Consider the following 22,338-nt stretch of genomic DNA (forward strand, 5'->3'; position numbering starts at 1 on the left):
AACCCTGGAGCTTCCATTTAAGTTGTCCAATGTCTCTCAATCCCACAATCATTTCTTTATTTCTTTTTTATAAATATTTATTTGTTTGTTTGAAAGTCAGAGTTACACAGCGAGAGAAGGAGAAGTAGAGAGAGAGAGAGAGAGAGAGAGAGGTCTTCCATCCACTGGTTCACTCTCAAGCTGCACCAATCCAAAGCTAGGAGCCAGGAGCTTCCTCCAGGTCTCCCATGTGGGTGCAGGGGCCCAAGGACTTGGGCCATCTTCTACTGTTTTTCCAGGCCATAGCAGAGAGCTGGATCAGAAGTGGAGCAGCCGGGACTCAAACTGGCGCCCATATGGGATGCCAGCACTGCAGGTGGCAGCTTTACCCACTGTGCAACACCACTGGCCCCACAATCATTTCTTCCATAAAACAAAGAGTATCCATGAAAATGCATGTGCATGTGGGGCTGGCACCAAGGCTCACTTGGTTAATCCTCCGCCTGCGGCACCGGCATCCCATGTGGACGCTGGGTTCTAGTCCCGGTTGCTCCTCTTCCAGTCCAGCTCTCTGCTGTGGCCCAGGAAAGCAGTGGAGGATGGCCCAAGTGCTTGGGTCCCTGCACCTGCATGGGAGACCAGGGAGAAGCACCTGGCTCATGGCTTCGGATCAGCACAGCTCCGGCCATAGTGGCCATTTGGAGAGTGAACCAACAGAAGGAAGACCTTTCTCTCTGTCTCTCTTTCTCATTGTCTATAACTCTACCTGTCAAAAAAAAAAAAAAAAAAAAGACATGTGCATGTGAATGCCTCAACAAAGGAAGTAAATCCCCATATCCCCATATGCATTTTGGTAACCCTACAAAAACTGTTGATTTTTGAGTGAGGAGAAAACTGTTATCTCTAGAAGTCCATTTTTTTTAACACCTCCCTGTGAGTTCAAAATTATTTTCTAGCTATGATCCAACGTTTTAGGATTACAAATCGATGTCCTTCGAAATCTCATTGGTTAACTTAATTTTAGAGTTCTGAAATGCTTGGATCGTTTAGAAAGTTAAAGACTACATGTAGAATAGACTGTGACTTCTCTTTCAGCTTTCGATGGAGCTGAATAGCTCAAGGAACTGGAAACCCCAGTTTTCTCCTCTAACTGGAAATAATATCATGACTCATGAGAGAGTTTGTTATTTAACTCATATATCTCAAATGCTTCATACAAAATAGTTCTAGGGTACAGAGTCATATGAAAATATAATTTTCTTTTTATTCCTAGTATCTAAGATATTTAAAGCTTAAGGCTCAAAGAGAATTTAATTTCTCCTAAATTTGATGGTGATAAGGAAATTCAATAAATATCTCCAAATACATTTTACTTTATGTTTGTGGTGTCACTTTTTAGATGGTACAACAAGCATTGATAAGCTGCCAAAAAGTCCTGGGTGCTTACCCAAATTTTCACTTAGCTCAAGCTTCTTACTGTTCACTCATGTTTAATAGGCAGCAAGTCCGTTAATTATAATTGTTACCACATTGTTTCTGCCTAACAGTAAGTGGAAAAGAACAGATGCCACAAACTTTAATATTCAAGAGGCCTGGGTTATACAGGCTTTTTACTGGAAGACTATGTTTGGTTCTGGCCTCCAAAATCAGAGAGAGATAGGGAGAAATTTGATAGAGTTCATTAAGTTCTTCATAGTATATTCAGTTCAGGAACAAAAATGATAAGTAATTATTTTGTGTATTTCAAAAGGTAAGAGAATGATTTTTTTTATTGACTACAACAAACAAAGCTATTTTAGTATAACTTTGGGAAATCATACTCAAGTTCATTATGAGAAACTATATTTTCTAACCTCTAAAACTCTCAGACCTGGAATTGAAAATAAGGAGCAATTATGGATTATCCTCTGAGGGATAGAAAAATGAGACAATCTCAGGAATTTGGATTGGGTTTCTGTGTATATTCCATGAAGATGTGTGTTAACATTCTGCAATTCTTTTCATTTTTATTATGTTTTTAATACTGGTAGTCTAATACACATTCTGCTCATGAAGTCTTGTCTCACAAAGTCATAAACTTTTGTCTCACAAAACTTGTCTCATAAAGACAAGTACAAGGGGTCTTCAGAAGTTCAAGGAAAATGCCTATTATGAAGAAAGTGGTTTCTGTACTTTATTTTGTGCCGAATAAACTTACCTTTTAAAAATAATTTGAGAGACAGAGAGAGGGAGGCAAACAGAGACAAAAAAAGATCTTCAATCCAATGGTTCACTCCCCAGATGCCCATAACAGCCAAGACAGGACCAGGCCAAAGCAGGGAGCCAGGAACTCAGCCCAGATCTTGCATGTGTATGGCAGGAAGCCAATAACCTGGGACATCAGCACTGGATTCCAGGGTCCACAATCACAGGTGCACATTAACTGGATTCAGGAGCTGGAGCCAGAACTCAAAGGTACTAATATGGGACACAAGCTTCTTAACTGGTGTCTTGATTGCTGAGCCTAACACTCACCCCTAAACTTACCTTTCAAGTCCATTTTTCCACAAGCTTTTTGAAGAGTCATGATGTTTAAGCAAATCTATAAATGTGATAGAATAAATTACAAAATAAAACAGCTTTGCTGTTTATTTCTACATTCAGAGGATTTATGTGAAGTCATCCCTCTAAATTAAAAAAAATGGAGCCAACTAATTAACTACAGATTATACAAAAGTAAACACAAACAGCACATGACATCATACAAAAATCTACTGATAGCTTATTGGGAAGCAGTCCACAGAGCAGACTAATAGAATGACAATTGCTTTAAGTAACACTCTGACCTCATAATCAACCCTTAAGGCTTCCTGGTCTGGCTGAAAAGCCCGTGAGGGCATTTCAGGCATGGAAAGCCAAGATACTATGGCAAAAAATGTTCTTTGTGAAGGATCTCTGTGAGTGAGACCCCAGTGGACATAAGTGGCCATCAAAGAAAGATGTACTTTTCTTGAAGGGAGGAGAGAACTTCCACTTCGCTTGTGGCTTTGTCCAATTGCTGATGGAGTTTGTGGACCGGCTTCCATAGCCCAGGCTGTTCATTTCCAGAGCTGCAGGTGGTCACCAACATCATACATAAGGGTGTTAAGTGTTAAGTTAACAACAAGAGTCACTGTGCACTAACTCCCCATGCAGGACCTCTGTCCTCAATGAGCTGTATTATGAGAGTTAACTGTAAAACTTGTTCTCAAGCAGTTTTTTTGTGTTTGTGGGTGTGCATTTGCAAATTATTGACATCTTTGCTTAGTATAGAGTTGGTCTTCTGTGTACAAAGTTAATTGAAAAGGAATCTTAATGGAGAATGGGACTGGCAAGGGGAGAGGGAGGAAAAGAGGGGTGGAAATATGGGTGGGAGGGCGGGTATGGTGGGAAGAATAACTATATTCCTAAAGTTATACTTAATGAAATTTGTATTCCTTAAAAAATTAAAAAACTACTGATAGCTTCAGAGAGTTTATCATAAATAGGCCCTTAATCAGAAGAGGATCTGAAGCCACACAAAGAGAAGCAGTTTCCTATGAAGAATATTCACATGGTAGATCCAAAAAATGTTGTAAAAAATAAAATTTGTCTTTGGTGATTTCCTACGCCTATGTCTCAGGCTCGCAGTATCTTTTTGCTGCCACCTAGATGTTCAGAGTTATTTCTGAGAACAAGTGTATATTTTCTGTCCTTCATGCCATCAAGACACAGCCTTTGCTATTAAGTTTTCCAAGCCTAAAGACTTCAATTAAGATTTCTTTTAGTCTCATTTCCCATTGAGTTAAACTGATTTGCTAATCCATGCCACAGGGGATATAGCCTTATCAGCCTTAACAGGTGATATATCTGTCTCTTAGGATTTCTACTGTGGCAAATTCTAAGTCATTCATTTGAAAGTGACTGATGAGACATCGTGTGCCTTAGGAATCCAACCAGTGAAGTGCTACCTCATCTATGCTACATAGATGAACTAGCCCACAAACAGAAAAATATCTATTGACATGCTGAAACTTCTATTTTCCCTCCACCAAATGCAAGCAAAATGTGAATATATATCTAAATCTAAAATTAAATCATTCTTTTAAATGCTCTTTTATAACTGACTTTCTGCAAACTCTGGAAAATGTTAAAAACAATAGCAAGCTAGGTCTAATTCACTTACAATAATTATACAACACTGGTATAATCCTATGTATTGGAAGAGTTTGTTAATTATATTTACTTAATGGAAAATTAAATTTTCCTTGCTTTATTAATTGATAGTAGAAAATTTCAGAGATTTGAATTTTGAACAGCCTGAATGATAGGTGATTCCAATAAAACCCAATTATTTCTTAGGCAATTCCCATGAATTAAATAGATTTTTAAAATTTTATCAGAATTCAAAGCTGCATGAAAGTTTCACTTGCCAATGAACACATTGCTTTTGAGAGCCAGAAGAAACAGTTATTTTAGAAGGATCCTTTAGCAGTTATGAGGGGTTTTTTTTATTGTTATTGCTGCTATTACTTGGCTTGATAAAGAGTGTTCAGATAATGTTTGGAACATAAAGGATTGTTGTATAGAACAGAAGTGTTCTGTACAGATTATGAAGATTCTGCTCTTGTTTTAGTATACTTTACCTTTTAAGCATCATACGCAACAGCTATATTCCAAAATATATCAGTTAATGACACTTAAATTGGGCTGCACTTGACAATCTTTGAGGTATGTTTTTGCTCTTTTGATAACTGAACCAAGCCTGTGGGCTATGAAGAAGGATAGTCACTACAATCCCTATTTTATAGACGAGAAAATAAACCTGGGAACTGTCCCTTATCCAAGACCACGTCATTAATGAAGATTAGTGTCATTTGATTTGGTGTTGTTTTGTGCTGTTTGTTTGTCTAAGTTTTTGGAGTTATTCCCCAGGTAACAACAGTGCTAAACTGTTTTTACTGGGAAAAGTATAAGCTTTCAGGAATTCTATGCAAGAACCCATCAATATTCCAAAATCTCCAGTTGACATACAAATAGATACAAGTGCTGAATCCACAGCCAAGGCCTTAGTAAATTGGTTTCTAAAAAGGAGAGTAAAGATTCAGGAATATCATCTATAAGATCTTACTGACTTCTAACATTTTTCCCAGATGGTGATTCTAAACACAGAGAAGGACAAGGAGATTTAGAGAAACAGGGCAGTGTCACTGAAGAATCAGGAGGCCTGGTAAGGAAAGGTTTTCTAGAGAAAAACTAAATGTAGTTTCTAGGATATTTAAATATAATTCCTAGTCTACTAAGCTAACAGTTATATGAAAATTGAATTTGCTTGTTTGTACAGCCTGAATGTCTAGTTCTGTTGACAGAGCCTTTACCATACAATGCAAGACAAAATGTTCAAGGCCAGTGTTAGGCTCTTGCAAATGCACTTTAGAATCAGAACCATGAGTTTGTCTTGGGAATCTGTCACATCTGGTGGAACAACATTTCCAAAATCTCTCACTTTCCTGATACACATTTTCCTTGTCTGCAAAATGACATGTATTTAGCACTCAAGAAACAATAGTTATGATTTTGGGGGTTCAAATGAGAGCCACAAAGATCAGTTAACCTGCCTTCACTGCATTGAAATGATAATAATGCCTGCACCACTCTGAAAGCTGCTCTCTTGTGAGCTGAAGTACACCAAGAAGTCAAGTTGGGCTGCACTTGTCAAGGCTGGATAGAGAGGAAAGGTCTGGGCCATTGTGGCTTATCTGCCATTCTAAGCAACTCTATTATGGAAAATTGGCAGAAAATTACTTCTAAGGGCGGCCTTTTAGCCTCACAGCTATTGCTTGGAATGCCTGCAGCTCATATTAGAGTACCTGGGTTTGAGTCTTGGCTCCACTCCTGTCTCCAGATTTCTACTAAGATGCACCCTTGGAGGCAGCAGGTGATGTATCAAGTGATTAGGTCTCCACACCCACATGAGAGACCTGCAATGAGTTTCTAGCTCCTGCCTTCATCCTGGCCTGGGCCTGGCTATTGCAGGCATTTGGGGAGTGAATCAGCTAATGGAAGATCTCTCTTTGCTGTTTGTCTCTTCCTCTCTCTCTCTCTCTCTCTGCCTTTCACATAAATAAATAAATATATATATATTAAAAATTACCTTCAAATTGAGATTGAGGAATTAAGTGCATATACTTGTATTTATTTGTAAACAGTGAGTACAAATCATTTTCAACTCTTATTCAACTAAGTATATTAGCATTTATTGAACTAAAATAGTGGAAAATAGTGTTTAAGTTCTCTAGTACAGTAAATAGAAATGATCAAACTATAATCCTTTATTTTCAGTAGAATTAAATTAGCTTACTTGTTTCCCATCCGCTGAAAATGTTCCTGTAAATGGGCTCAATGATGAATATTCCATTAGAATTTTGCATTCTTTTCCTGTGTTTCTCTAATTAGAAAGAATCTGAAAAGGCCAAGGGCTACTTTACCCTGGTGTCCTTAAAACAGATCCTTCACTACAAACCACTATTAGATGTATTATGTTTCCATAATTGAAATCCTTTTTGTCCACTCTTACTGTCTATACCTGCAAAAAAATTCAACACCATCTCCACCTGATTACAAATTGGGCCCTGACCTTTCCTGTCCTGCTCATATTTGTAGAAGCAGCGTTCAGTGTGAGATTGCAATCACCCCACTCGGTAAGTAAATAATGTTTGTGTATTGCAGAGAGTAGTCCTTTATCAGGAATATTAATGCAGATTTACTTTTTCCAGGAAATGGAAAATAAAACCTCAACAAATGGATGTGACTGCTCAGAATGGCCCTCAAATGGGCACTGACAATTGATCCAGTTACTTGTCAATTGCATTATTCCAAGATGACATCATCAGCAAAGCCGTAGCCAACACTGTTAGCTCATTGCCCACCCCAGGGCCACCTTTCATAAAGAAAAAAACTGCTCTGTAAAGATAAAAACATCTCAGGGTTGTAATTTGATTACTTAAATCTAATTAAGCAACTTTCCATGAACCTCATTAATAAGTATGGAACCAAATTCCACACTGACACTGAACATACAACAACCAATGCTAAGAAAACATTTCACAGCATATCATCGCCAATGTGTGTTGTCCTAGAGAAAAAGCAGGCTGTTGGCAGAGACTATTCTGATAATATTCATTTCTGATTGTTGTTATGGATCGTTTTATATATTTATATGTTGGAGTATTGCTAACTGAACTTTGGAATTGAAACTTCTAGGCAACGACATGTTCTTTGATGTTCTTTGAACAACTCTACTTGGTACCACCAGTGTAAAAGACATCATGTTTCTTTACCTGGGGGGTTATGCTCATTGAGAATCACCAGTGATGCTGGAGTGGGTCTTCTTTTCCTGATCTGTAAACAACAAATGTCAGTGAGAATCAGACCCTGTTTCTCTACAGCTTTGCAAAACTGTCCCGTCCTCATCATTTCCCAACACCCAAAAGCAAACAGCTGGAGGGCACCCAGTTGATGTTCACTAATTTTATTTTAAAATGACAAAAAACTAGACAGTAGAAAATGACAAATATTAGTATTACCCTCTTTGACTTAAAAGTTATATGTCACAGAAAATCTTTTAGTTGCATATAATCAAATGATGCAACTGAAAATGAATCAGTGAAGGTATAGGGATAATTTACTAAATCTAATGGATCTCTTGGAGTCCCATATTACTGGTGATCTTTTCAAGATCCATTACCCTCATTTCCAAATGGAGGAATAGAAGCTTAGAAACCTCAACTTTGTAGCCGGCGTCATTGTGAAGTTAACAGTATGAATTATTAGTTTCAATTATTTTTTTTAATTTTCTAGTATAACATTTAGAACAGATCAACAAATTAAGAATGAATATAGACATTATGAGAACATATAATTCATTTAAAATCCTTTTCAGATTTTTTTGCTACTTTAAGAATCACAGGAGCATTTATGATTAAAATCTTTGAATGTGATTTTCTTTAAATATCCATATAGGTAAATTCACTAAGCATATGTCAGCAAGATAGAGGGTAAAATTTAGCAATGAAAGTTTGTCCATGATAGAAGGAATGCCCCATTCAGCAGTTACAAGTTCAGGTTTGTATTTATCAGACCAGAATCTAGGTAGATCTAATTCTAATTGTCAAAACATCCTAGAAAGTTTTGGGTGTCATATTCAACAATTAATTTAAGACCTTATATCAAATTTTTAGGAAAGGATTTGGAGATAACTTAGGTTTTAAGACATTATATATTAAGTTGACATCCTCATAAATTCCTTAGCTTTCCACAGTTGTAGTTTACCACAAAAGATCTTTCAAGTGTGCCACTGCATCAAGAGTATGAGTAAATCTGAATATGGGCAGTGAACAAACCTAAAAAAATATTATACATGGAAAAAAATACAGCAAATATTAAAGGACGATTTGAAATAACTGAATAAAGTGTTTCTAAAATTATACGGATAGCTACAAACCCCATCTATCATGTTACATACACCTACTATCACTGCTTTGTATACACAATGAAAAATATATTAAATAAAATGTTAAACCTATAATCTAGAATTAATGCTTTTGTTGTTAAATAAAGCTCTTCATTTTATAAATAATAAAATAAAATGTTGCTAATTTTGGCTCTTTTAAATTTGATGTAAATGTTCAGCCTGCTGTTTTAACAAACAATAGCAAAGATTTATGGAGGCAAATCTAAATTACTAATGCAGCCATTTTTCCCCAATGGGTGCTCATTTTGTGTTAAATAAAGTGCTATGTTTTAACCAATATTTCTCCCAGTGCAATACAAATACAAGTTCATAAAGAAACCAACTTACTTTTCATTCACATACCCTAAAATTCACAGTTAGGAAAATTCAAGGGGAAGAGAACTGTTCAACTAATGATAAGAATGTAGGTCCGTGCTACTTGATCATGTATAGGAATTGTTCCCCACCCAATTCCACTTACCTGCTCTGCAGCCTCTGGTGCAATCTGACTCTGGAATAAAGGCACAGCAAATTGTATCTTTTTGGGACTATTGGGCTCCATGACAATGATGAAAATTAGTTAGAGATGTGAAGAGTTCAGAAAGACCAACCCCAAGCAGTATCCTGGATGTGTTTCCTCGGGTGCAGTCTGTCAGGATACACAGAGGGCTCTGAAACAAGTAGCTGTAATTCCAGAGTGGGCAAGTGAAGATACCGAGGTCTGAGTGACTCCCCTCTTCAACATCCACAGTGATGCCTGGCTTGCCTATTCCCCCACCAGTCCCTTGGATCCTCTCAGCACAATACAGAAAGGAACAATAAGCTAATTGTGTGCCTGTTCACTAGTACACATGCCAAGCATTCACTCAGCAGCTAATTGAAAATGCAATGCTAGCCTTGAAGGACCCGCTGTCCTGGGATTTGAAAGAAAGGCTCTATCCACTGTACATTAACTCACCGGCTGCTCAAAAGTGCAATGTAAGCTCCCTCTGAGTATTGCAGGGATGGGCCATTCATTATTGATGAAGATTAAGCAGGAAGTTTTTAGAGTTGGGGGCAGGGTTTGGGAATGGAATCATTTCATTTCTCTTGCAGCAACTTATAAGTCAGACACCTTTGCTATTTTACGTTCAGCCACCAAATAGAGGAATGGCCATGGAGGGTAAGCCACAACCTATATCAGCTGTATTTATGCTGTGAGATCTGTTTAGGTTGGACTGATTGTAGAGGGCAGAGCATCCATGGTTGGTAAGCACTGTATGGCCTTGGGGCAGAGCACATCTCAGGTCAGGCTCCAGCTCCACCATTGACAAGCTATGTGGCCTCAAGAAAATCACAGGCGCTGTCTAGGCCCCCACACCTTCAATAGATAAATGACCTTTAAGCTTCCATCCTGTTCCAGCATTCTATAATTGTAGTTCACAGTTTTCATTAGAATGGAAAGTATTGGACAGCTAAATTTAGCAAACAGCTTGGAAGTCATTGTGACTGAAATGACCTCTATTTTATTTCCTTGATGGAGCCAGTTATATCCTCCAACTTGAAGAATACAGGGCTGAATGGAAAACATTAGTGAAAACCAATTGCATCTACCACTGTGTCTTGTTGTCAATAGTGAGTAAGTATGCAAGGATAAAGATCAGAGAAAAAGCCTAAAGGGAGAAATCTCCTGAAGGGTAGAGGATGATGGTCATATGACCGGTGGTCAGGGAGGAGGGGACATGGACCTAATGGCCACATCATTCAGTGTCAAAGAGGAGGCAGTAGCACAGCTCAATGGTCTTCATACATTCTACCACTTTCATGGTGGAAGCCTGAAAAAAGCTATCTGAATAGATTTAAAAAAAGAACATGAGTTTTTATCAAGTTATCAAGTATAACTTGAGATATCCTCATTTGAGGTAGTTTTTGATGAATAGATTGTTAAATATGTTTTTGGAATTATCCTATACAGCTAGACTTTAACTACTATTCCAGGTATTTACAGACAAAGTTTTTATGTTTTATTTTTTATAATTCTGATGCCATAACCAGGAATCCATCTTAATGATTTAAGTATACAATGTTTTGTTGAAAGAATATAGAAAGTGGCATGCATTCTTCAAGTAGTTTTCTTTACTCTGTAGGGGGGGAAAGCAAATGAAGATGTAAATGCGAAAGTACTTTTAACCGGATAATAGTGGAAACCAGCAAGAAATCTTGTGATGAGTTCATTTCTGAAGTGTTGAAGTGAAGCTTATAAATTATAATGCTTTATTTAACAAAGTTACTTAGAGAAAGAAAATATGAAACAATATCATTAATGAAGTCATTTATCTGCATATTGATTCTAAACAAAAGGAAAACAGTACTTTCAATGAGTTAATTCAAAATTTCCCATGGGCCAGATGTTCTCCACCCATGACCCCATGACTGTCTCTGGTACTATTTTAGAGCACACATTTGGCAGCTTTCAGATCAAACCTGCCTCTGCTCTTTACTAAGTTTAACTTCAGCAGCAAGAGACTTTTCTTCTTATGAGGTTTAGATGGGTACAAGAGCTTATAACAAGCATGGCCTCAACCACTTTATTTCAATTTGATTTTTCAAATGTGTTAATGATTTTTTTTTTTTTTTTGACAGGCAGAGTGGACAGTGAGAGAGAGAGACAGAGAGAAAGGTCTTCCTTTGCCATTGGTTCACCCTCCAATGGCCGCCGTGGCTGGTGCACCGCACTGATCCGAAGCCAAGAGCCAGGTGCTTCTCCTGGTCTCCCATGTAGGTGCTGGGCCCAAGCACTTGGGCCATCCTCCACTGCACTCCCTGGCTACAGAAGAGAGCTGGCCTGGAAGAGGGGCAACCGGGACAGAATCCGGCTCCCTGACCGGGACTAGAACCCAGTGTGCCAGCACCGCAGGCAGAGGATTAGCCTATTGAGCCGCGGCACTGGCCTAATGATTTATTTTTAACCTGACTTCTTCAAAATCGTTACCTAGTTGCATTAATAGATTAGTTTTTTCCCCAATAAAATTTCCCAGCAGGAATTGGGTACAATTCCATGTTCCTGTTACATTATTTTTTTTAAACTTTTATTTAATGAATATAAATTTCCAAAGTACGACTTATGGATTACAATGGCTTCCCCCCCATACCGTCCTTCCCACCCACAACCCTCCCCTTTCCCACTCCCTCTCCCCTTCCATTCACATCAAGATTCATTTTCGATTATCTTAATATACAGAAGATCAGCTTAGTATACATCAAGTATGGATTTCAACAGTTTGCTCCCACACAGAAACATAAAGTGAAAAATAATAGATGATTTTTTTTAAATGATGATGAAATCAGAGCAGACCTATTGTCATGTTTAATCCCAGTGAGAGTCAAGTTGGGAACTGATAATTTCTTTTTTTTTTTTTTTTTACAGAGGATCAGTTTAGTATGCATTAAGTAAGGATTTCAACAGTTTGCACCCCCATAGAAACACAAAGTGAAATATATTGTTTGAGTACTCGTTATAGCATTAAATCTCAATGTACAGCACATTAAGGATAGAGATCCTACACGAGGAGTAAGTGCACAGTGACTCCTGTTGTTGACTTTACCAATTGACACTCCTGTCTATGGCATCAGTAATCTCCCTATGCTCCAGTCATGAGTTTCCAAGGCTATGGAAGCCCTCTGAGTTCTCCGACTCTTATCTTGTTTAGACAAGGTCATAGTCAAAGTGGAGGTTCTCTCCTCCCTTCAGAGAAAGGTACCTCCTTCTTTGAGGACCTGTTCTTTCCACTGGGATCTCACTCGCAGAGATCTTTTGCCAGAGTGTCTTGGCTTTCCATGCCTGAAATACTCTCATGAGCTTTTCAGCCAGCTCCGAATGCCTTTAGGGCTGATTCTGAGGCCAGAGTGCTATTTAGGACATCTGCCATTCTATGAGTCTGCTGAGTATCTCACTTCCCATGTTGGATCACTCTCCCCTTTATTTACTCCATTGGTTAGCGTTAGCAGGTACTAGACTTGTCTATGTGCTCCCTTTGACTCCCAGTCCCTCCACCATGACCAACTGTGAACTGAAACTGATCACCTGGAACAGTGAGATGGCATTGGTACATGCCACCTCGATGGGATTGAATTGGAATCCCCTGGTATGCTTCCAACTCCACCACTTGGGGCAAGTCAGCCTGAGCATGTCCCAAATTATACATCTCTTCCCTCTCCCATTCCCACTCCCATGTTCAACAGGGATCACATTTCAGTTACATTATAAATACCAATAAAACTACTCTCATTAATTACTCTATCTGGAGTAGTGTGGCCAGAGACAGTCATGGGTGAGGAACATCTGGCCCCTGAGCCATAGAAAATCATTTGGTCTGTCCCAACCTAGGTAACTGCTGGTGTGACTCAAAATTCAATACATCTATAGCAGGCTAATTTTTAGGTTGATATTTTGTTGCAAATGATGTTATAAATATCCAAATGCCCCTTGGCAGGAAGAAGATTCCCACCCCTGAGACATTTTTAAGCTCCTAGTTGTTGAACTCCTTCAGTTGTTCAAATTTCTGTGAAAAATTCAGGACTCAACTGAATATCGTTGCTTCTAAGAAACTTTAGTAGATTTATTCCTACTTACTTTTGAGATCCAGAATCCCAAAGCACCCAGCCCTTCTCTACTTAGCACAGTAACTAACTGTCTTTTTTTTTTTTTTTAAGATTTATTTATTTATTTGAAAGAGTTACACAGAGAGAGGAGAGGCAGACAGAGTGAGAGTGGGCTTCCATTCGATGGCTCACTCCCCAGATGGTTGCAATGGCTGGAGCTGTGCCGATACAAAGCCAGGAGCCAGGAGCTTCTTCTAAGTCTCCCACATGGGTACAGGGGCCCAAGGACTTGGGCCATTCCCTACTGCTATCCCAGGCCACAGCAGAGAGCTGGACTAAAAGAGGAGCAACCAGGACTAGAACCCGGTGCCCATATGGGATGCCGGAGCCACAGGTGGAAGATTAACCAAGTGAGCCACAGCGCCAGCCCCTGGATGTAACTTTTTAAGAAAGATTTATTTATTTATTTGAAAGAGTTACAGATAGGTGGAGCCAGAGAGAGAGAGAGAAGGAGAGAGGTCTTGCATCCACTGGTTCACTCCCCAAACGGCCTCAACATTCAGATCTGAGCTGATCCATAATCCAAAGCCCAGAGCTTCTTCCAAGTGTCCCGCATTTGTGCAGGGGCCCAAGAACTTGCACCATCTTTAATGCTTTCCCAGGACTAAAATTTCCCAGGCTATAGCAGAGAGCTGGATCAGAAGAGGAGAAGCCAGGACTCAAACCGGCACCCACATGGGGTGCTGGCACTGCAGGCAGTAGCTTTTACCTGCTACACCACAGTGCCTGCCCCAAAATGAATCTAACTTTTTAAAGGATACTCAGGTATGCCAAGTTGAAGATCAGATAAATCCAAGCCAGCCTACTCTGATATTCTCTGGGATCAGTGAAATTTCTGATTTATTGTTCTCAAACTTCCAACCTTTGGCTGGTATTTGGTCCATCTCCTGTTTCACACCTTCATGTTCGGACATTCTCAAATAGTTTCTTAAAACTCCAAGGCAGCATAGGAAAATCTAAGTTTCCCAGAGAAATAACAGGAAGGGTCTTCTCCACCTAAAAGATTGACATTAGAGGCCGACGCCGCGGCTCACTAGGCTAATCCTCCACCTGCGGCACAAGCACCCCGGGTTCTAGTCCCGGGTAGGGCGCCAGTTCTGTCCCGGTTGCTCCTATTCCAGTCCAGCTCTCTGCTGTGGCCCGGGAGTGCAGTGGAGGATGGCCCAAGTGCTTGGGCCCTGCACCCACATGGGAGACCAGGAGGATCGCCTGGCTCCTGGCTTCGGATCAGCGCAGCACACCGACCATAGTGGCCATTTTGGGGGTGAACCAACGGAAGGAAGACCTTTCTCTCTGTCTCTCTCTTACTGTCTAACTCTGCCTGTCAAAAAAAAAAAAATGATTGACATTAGATACTTTAGATTTATCTAGAAAAATCCTGTCTCAGAGTAGAAACCACATCTTTATGCAAGGAGCATTACTGCAATCTTTTCTAATTACAAGTTGTGACAAAGTCAGAATCTGAGTTCCGTGAGCATGTTAAAAAAAAAAGAAAAGATTTTTTATTATATTTGTGGTTGTTCGGTGAAATATTTTAATAGTATCTTCTCTTAAACATTTATAAATACAAATACACTCTATGGAATTCAATTTGAAATTTAGGTAGCACAGACAAATAATAAGCAATAAATAGTCTCATAGTGCAAGTTCTATATGTTATTTTAAAATTAATTTATTTTTATTTGAAAGAGTGAGAGCGAGAGGGAGAGAAAGAGAACCTTCCATCTTTCCATCTGCTGGCCCACTCCCCAGATGGCCACAACAACCATGGCTGGTTCAAGCTGAAGCCAGGAGCCAGAAAATCCATCCAGATCTCCCATGCTTGTGGCAGGCACTGAAACACTGGAGGCAATATCTGCTGCCTCCCAAGGATGAGCATTAGCAGAAAGCTGGATCTGAAGCAGAAGAGGGGCTTCAATCCCAAGCACTCTTAACTGGGATGCAAGCATCAGTTCCACCCACTGCGCCACAATACCCAGCTCATTCTGCATGTTACTTTATCTTTTACAGCTTCTCTGTGATTAAGGCAGGGGAATGATGATAAAGAGTACATACATGCTTTCAATCAACTCTAAACATTGGTTCTAATTTTCTTTCCTTAATTAATGATTTCTTCTGTTTTTGAGAGACAGAAAAAGAGAGAGCATACACTCCGCACTCCCATCTACTGGTTCACTCCCGGAGTGTTGAAGAGAATCCAAGCATTTGTACTTGTAGTTCTTGCAATCACTTTGCTTTGAGCATCCTTCCAGCCCACCACTTCTCCCTAACACCTCTACCTTTAGGACTGCATTCAAATGTCCCCTTGGCTGAAATGTCTGCTCACAATAATCCAGGTGACCTGATGCTTCATTCTCCGGAATTTCACAAAACAATTTTTACGTGTTGCTTTTTGCCCTAATACAAATATTAATTATACTAATAGTTAATGTAATAGGTGAATACACATCCGTTGTCTACACTCACCTCCAAACAAACAAGATGCCTAGCATGTTCCTTTCCCGTATCTTCACTCACTTGCAATGGTGAAATCAACTTTTATTTTTCCAGTGTAATTCCTATATCACACTTCTCTGTTGTGGAGTCATTCTTCAACTCTTACTGAAGTTTATTCTTCAAGAAAACTTTTTAGGAATGACTCATAAGTACTAAGCTTTCTAAATCTTTGCATTACTAAACATGACTGTTTTTTCATCCTCCCACCTAAGTGACTCAATGCTCTTCAGAACTTTAATATTTCTCCACTGTCAACTTGTATCCAGTTACTGAATTTAGACGAGAGAAAATTTATTCATCAGAGAAACTTTTAGGATTTTATTTTTGTCTTTGACTTTCTTAAATTACTTTAGGGTGTGTCTAAGTGTGGGTAGTGTTTTTCTATTCATGTTTCTCAAAAACTCTTTGGATTTTTTTCAATATTTTGAAAGACTCATTTTCATCCAAAATTTCCTCAATAAGCTTGAGGGAGGGGCTACTATTTATATTTCTGATTGAGCAGCTTTAATAAAAAGGATCGTTAGAATGTATTTCATCAGAACAAAAGAGAACCCCTTTTTCTATCAGTGAATAGCAATTCAGAATACAGAAGCCTTTTGAGGATGTCTGCTGTGAGGGTCAAGTTGGAAAAACTTGCAGGGTACATAAACAATTTTGTTGAGATTCCTGGGACTTCCCTACCCTGCTGCTTGTTGTGTTGGAGTTAACTGGTACACTGCTCACTCTAGGAGTAACCTGCATCCAAATTTCAACTTCAGTGCACTTCTTTTCCCAAATTTGTCCTGTGAGAGAGAATCAGTGATTCTCCTTCCCACTCCTTCCTCACTGTGGATGTGAAGTTGCAACGTGAGCTCAGCCTCTGTTTCCCTTCATCTCCAGCCCCAGCCTCTGCACTAGGAACTCTCCTAGGGAGGGAGCTCACTTTGTTTATCAAATAGTCCTCCAGGACTCATCCTGGAGCAAATACTGCTGCTGCCAAAAGATACAGGTATGAGGGTGGAGCCTTGAGTCCTACTTATTAAAAAAAAAAAAAACCTTTAATTAATTTTCCCAGATGTCCCTCCCCAGTTTTTATTTATTTGTTCAATCTGAGACTGTTGTTTTTGTTCCTCCCTTAGGAAGTGCTGCAATGACAATATAGCGCCTTCTCCTACCACAGTCTTTATACTATATTTCTCTTTCTCCTGATTTCTCCAGTAAGATTATTGTATCTGCTCTTGACTTCAAAGAATCACTAAAAATTTCTGGTTTGTTGAGTTCACCATTTTTATTTTAGTATGCATCATGGATTTATTACCTACTAAAATATTTTCTGTTATTCATATGTATTTTAATGGAATTTCTGCAATACCAACAGGCACAGAAGTAGTGTTTGCACATGTTTCAATTAATAATTTTCATGAATCTATGGCACTAGATAATAGAGTAATTAATCTCTGTTTACATGATTCTCTCCTACTAGAAAGTGATGTGTGGATGACACCTGGAATGTCTTTGTCATCTCCACTGCCTGGTTCAGTCAGCTGTAAGTGGAGAAACTACATAAGCAAGAGCACAGCAATAAAACTAAGGCCCATGAGAGGAGAATTCTGATTTTTCTGTTAATAGAAAACAACATTAGAAACTTTTGAAGACATACACACAGAGCGAGTAAAAGGTGTTTGGAGCAGATGAAGGAAATGGAGGTTGGAAAACTTTTGAGCCCCAGTTCTTCCACTTGGGTAGGAGAAGACAGGGTATAAGGTCACTAATCTTCTTTCTCTTTTAATCATTGCATGACTCTATGAATTTGATATGGAAAATCAATGGAAATTACCAGACCATAAATCTCACAGCACCTCCATGTAGAAAGAAGATGGGTGGTTTATATTCATCCTAAAATGAGGAGCACCAGGCTTTATTAAAATTGTGAAGAACTTACTCTTTTCTGTGATTTATAAACAACTCTTTGTACCCTTCAGATAATTCTCCACTACAATCCTTGGTTTTCAATTTTTCAACCACTATGTTCTGTGTAGCTAATTCTGCAAGTCTTTGGGATAGTACTACCTGATCAGAAAAGTGTTGTCTGATAAGGATGATGCTTTATAGAGAGATATAAAATTTTGAGGCAATATTTATATTTTATTTTTCTCAATGGTTTTTCAATTATAAGGAGAAGGAAAATCAACTTGGAAATCATGTGGATGCACAAGTCTGCCACAAAAAGTATAATTTTTTAGATATCATTGTGTCCTCCTACACTGAGGAATAAATTTAAACAAGAAGGTGAAAGATCTCTATAATGAAAATTATAAAACATTGAAGAAAGAGAGCCGGCGCCGTGGCTCAATAGGCTAATCCTCCACCTAGCGGCGCCGGCACACCGGGTTCTAGTCCCGGTTGGGGCGCCGGATTCTGTCCCGGTTGCCCCTCTTCCAGGCCAGCTCTCTGCTATGGCCAGGGAGTGCAGTGGAGGATGGCCCAGGTGCTTGGGCCCTGCACCCCATGGGAGACCAGGAAAAGCACCTGGCTCCTGGCTCCTGCCAGGATCAGCGCGGTGCGCCGGCTGCAGCGGCGGCCATTGGAGGGTGAACCAACGGCAAAGGAAGACCTTTCTCTCTCTGTCTCTCTCTCACTGTCCACTCTGCCTGTCAAAAAAAAAAAAAAAAAAAAACATTGAAGAAAGAAATAGAAGAAGACACACACACACACACACACACACAAAAAAAAAAAAAAAAAAAAAAAAAAAAACCAGAAAATTCATCCATGTTCATGGATTGGAAGAATTAATATCATCAAAATGTCCATACTACCAAAAAGCAATTTGCAGATTCAATGGAAACTCAATCAAAATACCAAGGACATTCTTCTCAGATCTAGAAAACAGAATGCTAAAATACATATGCAAACACAAGAGACCCAGAATAGCTAAAGCAATCTTAACAAGTACCAGGCCGTTTTGTTTATAACTGCCCTGTAGTGCATCTAGAAATGTGACATTGTGATGCCTCCAGCTTTACATTTGTTGTTAAGATTGCTTTAGCTATTCTGGGTCTCTTGTGTTTGCATATGTATTTTAACATTCTGTTTTCTAGATCTGAGAAGAATGTCCTTGGTATTTTGATTGATACACACACACACACACACACACACACTATGGGATACTACCCAACCATAAAAAGGAATGAAATCCTGTTTATTGAAGCAAAATGGATGCAACTGGAAACCACTATACATAGTGAAATAAGGCAGTCCCAAAAAGACAAATACCATACGTGTTTCTTGATCTGTGGTAACTAATATAGAACCTAAAAGGTAATTTATAGCAGTGAAATTGACATTTTGAGATTTAATAATTTTTAACATCCCTTGTCTTGGCTGTTGAGGAACAGTGCTTTTTTCTTCATATTATTTGTTAAATTGTTTACTTAGTGTAGGATTAATCTTATGAGTATAGGAATCATTGTAAAAATTAGGAGAGGGAATAAGAGAAGAAGGAGGAAGAGGAGAAACGGTGGGAGCGTGGGCAGGAGGGAGCATAGGGTGGGAAGTATCACTATGTTCCTAAATCTCTATGTATGAAAAACATGAAATCTGTATACATTAAATAAATTTTTAAGATCTATTTATTTATTTGAAAGGCAGAGTTACATACAAAGAGGTAGAGCTAGAGAGTTGAGAGAGGTCTTCCATCTGCTGATTCACTTCCCAGGTAGCCACAAAGGCCAGGGCTGCACCCATCTGAAGCCAGGAGCCTCTTCCAGGACTCCCACTCAGGTGCAAAGGCCCAAGGACTTGGGTCATCTTCCACTGCTTTCCCAGGGCACAGCAGAGAGCTGGATCGGAAGTGGAGCAGCTAGAACTCAAACCGGAACCCATGTGGAATGCCGGGACTACAGGCAGCAACTTTACCAGCTATGCCACAGCACCAACCCCTTAAATAGAATTTAAAAAGAGAAAGAAATGCAGTGACTCTGTAGCCCACCCCTCCAAATAAATACATAGAAAAGATGACATTAAAAAAGTGAAAATGAAGAAAATCACATTTAAACACACACTTATGACCCTTACCTTTTGAAAAATCACATTTGTGCAGGTCTCCCTTAAGTAATTACCTAATGACCCTCTTCCAGGTTATAATGTCAACCAGTTTAATTTCAGGTATGGAAAAAGGGAAAGAAACATGGAACACCTTTCAGAGAAAAGGCACAGCTGATGAAAACAGCTTATCAAAGTAGTTGTCAAATATCAAGTTTCCATCACATGGAAAGGTATCACCTTGACTTTGCGTGTTGGTGTAGCTCATATGTTGCATTTCCTGTGAATCATATCTTTCAACTGAGCATCCTAGAATATTTTATAAACACAGAACCTCAATAACATTTGCATTATTTTATTTGTGTTATAAATGGACTACTATGTCATCAGGGACCTTATAACGTTGGCAAAGGTCACCCAGGATAGACTGATTTCATTTCCCCACTTCTCAAGAAGACACCCAATTAGGATTTGATAACTCCCTAGCTTCTGCCTTCACACATTCTGTAATATGAAACTCATGCTAACTCTTCTAAAATAATTTCTTTTTTTAAAAAAGATTTTATTTTATTTATTTGAGAGGTAGCACTACAGACAGTGAGAGGGAGAGACAGAGAGAGAAGTCTTCTGTCCGCTGGTTCACTCTCCAAATGGCTGCAACAGCCGGAGCTGTGCCGATCTGAAGCCAGGAGCCAGGAGCCAGGAGCCTGGAACCAGGAGCTTCTTCCAGGTCTCCCATGTGGGTGCAGGGGCCCAAGGACTTGGGCGATCTTCTATTGCTTTCCCAGGCCATAGCAGAGAGCTGGATGAGAAGAGGAGCAGCCAGGACCAGAACCGGCACCCATATGGGATGCCGGCGCCGCAAGGCAGATGATTAACCTACTGTACCACAGCACCGACCCCTAAAATAATTTCTAAAAAATATCTTTAGGGGGGAAAATTACTATGTTGTGCATACGTGCATACAGATAACATCAACTATCTATAGATAGATATGAAGAAATTGTTTATTATTAGTAAAGTGACAATAGATTGATAACTGGCAGAAAAGTTGAAATCTGGCTCCTGACCGTAGCTGAGAACATAATGAGGATGTTTATAGGCAATAAATAGAAAAATAGAATGGAATTTTCTTGTGTCAATAGTGATGTTTTGGACTTCCCTTAACTCTTGATCAGCGGTCATAGATTCCTGAACTCTCTTGATTGTGGCTCCCTAAGGTCTTGGTAAATTTTTTTGCCATGTCCCTATGCCAAAAGAAGTAGCTAAAAATATTAAGGTCTCAATAACTTAATAATAGTAGTTGTCTTGACTTTCAACAGATGATGCTATGCTTTCCCTTACTAATTCATCCCTCAATGCTCCTGGGACTTCACTGGGGGAGTGGGAGGAGGACACTTGAGTTCTTGAACACTATTTGGAAACCAGGACTATAAATCATAGTGTACTAGGTGGAGCGAGCAGCAGAACTCATTTTGCTACATGAATTTAGAGAACTAGTGAAAGGCCTTTTACCTCGTTGTAGAATCTCCAGAGAGCTATCAGGTTGCAACAAAAGTGCCTATTGCTGTCTTTTAAGTCTAATTACCATTGTGATCACCCCAATAAAGGGGGGAAACAGCTGGTCTCTCCTACATACAGAAAGCCTACATCAAGGGTTAGTTGTCTTTCCTGTTAGACAGAAGTCCCAAAATGCAAAGCATCTAAGTTAGTTTCTTCTTCCTTTTTAGTTGTCTATGAAGTAGTCTTCAAATCATATAGCCTTAAAGCTAACCATAGAAATAAAATTAGTATCTGTTTGTATATGAATCACATCCAAATACATTTTTGTAAACAAAAGGTATCTTCAAAAAGTTCATGGAAAATGAATATTATGAAAAGCTACACATGGATTTGAAATTTTTGCACCAAAATAAGCATCTTTCTGTTTCATTTTCCACATTTTTGAACTGCCTTCACACTTAACCTTATTGGAGACTCAGATTTATAAGAAGAAATGATATGTGTTTGATGGGCCCGTGAAGGAACACTTGGGAGAAGGCAGTTGTCTTCTACCCACTGGCTGTGCCTGCCCTTTGGATGGGAGGTGCTACAGGTTTTAAGATGCCCTAGATAGGGGAAACAGTGGCTTTTCATGAGTCTGTTGATGTTATAGGGGAAGAATGCTCACAATGAAAGGTTTTGATTGGCTGTGATGCTGCTTCACACATAGGTAACTCCACAAAGCATATGATCAGAAGTGTAGTGATTCATTTCTGGATGTTTTAATTCATTTATTTATTATCAATTATTAGTGATTCTTCTAGGCCACAGCAAGAAAGCCAGCGAGTTACTAATCAGGCTCCTGTGAGAGTGAAATAGTCTATTCAGAGTTAAATATATAATTTTATTTTCAAGAGCTATAGAAGGAGGGCCTGCTAAGTGCTGGTAGGCAGGAGTACAGGTGGGAAGGAGATGGGGGATACAAGAAGCATCAAGTTCCCCAAACTGTATATATTAAATGCATGAAGCTATATTCCTTAACAAAATAAAATTTTAAAGTTGAAGTTTAAAAAAGAGCCATAAGAGGAGATGAACAAGGAACAGAGGACTCTTCCTCCTTCAGGGTTGAGACTGGTGACTGAGAACAACAGGAGGTGTTAACATCTAAGAGGAAAGCAAGGGAGATACCGAAGCAATGCACTCTCCTCTCT

General features: G+C 39.2%; 1 protein-coding gene across 1 annotated transcript in view; it reads right to left on the reverse strand.

Moving 5' to 3' along the window:
• Positions 1-9,313, reverse strand: part of PPP1R1C (protein phosphatase 1 regulatory inhibitor subunit 1C) — a 154,301-nt gene extending 144,988 nt beyond the window's left edge. Inside the window, exons 1-2 of the mRNA XM_002712322.6 lie at positions 8,970-9,313; positions 7,317-7,377 (exon numbers count right to left, since the gene is read on the reverse strand). Coding sequence (XP_002712368.1) covers positions 7,317-7,377; positions 8,970-9,050 — 142 coding nt within the window. The 5' untranslated portion in view covers positions 9,051-9,313. The remainder of the gene's footprint in view (positions 1-7,316; positions 7,378-8,969) is intronic.
• Positions 9,314-22,338: the final 13,025 nt, after the last annotated feature.

The sequence above is a fragment of the Oryctolagus cuniculus genome, chromosome 3 (assembly GCF_051225735.1).
Source record: "Oryctolagus cuniculus isolate XC-2025 breed Fujian yellow rabbit chromosome 3, ASM5122573v1, whole genome shotgun sequence".
Classification (NCBI taxonomy): domain Eukaryota; kingdom Metazoa; phylum Chordata; class Mammalia; order Lagomorpha; family Leporidae; genus Oryctolagus; species Oryctolagus cuniculus.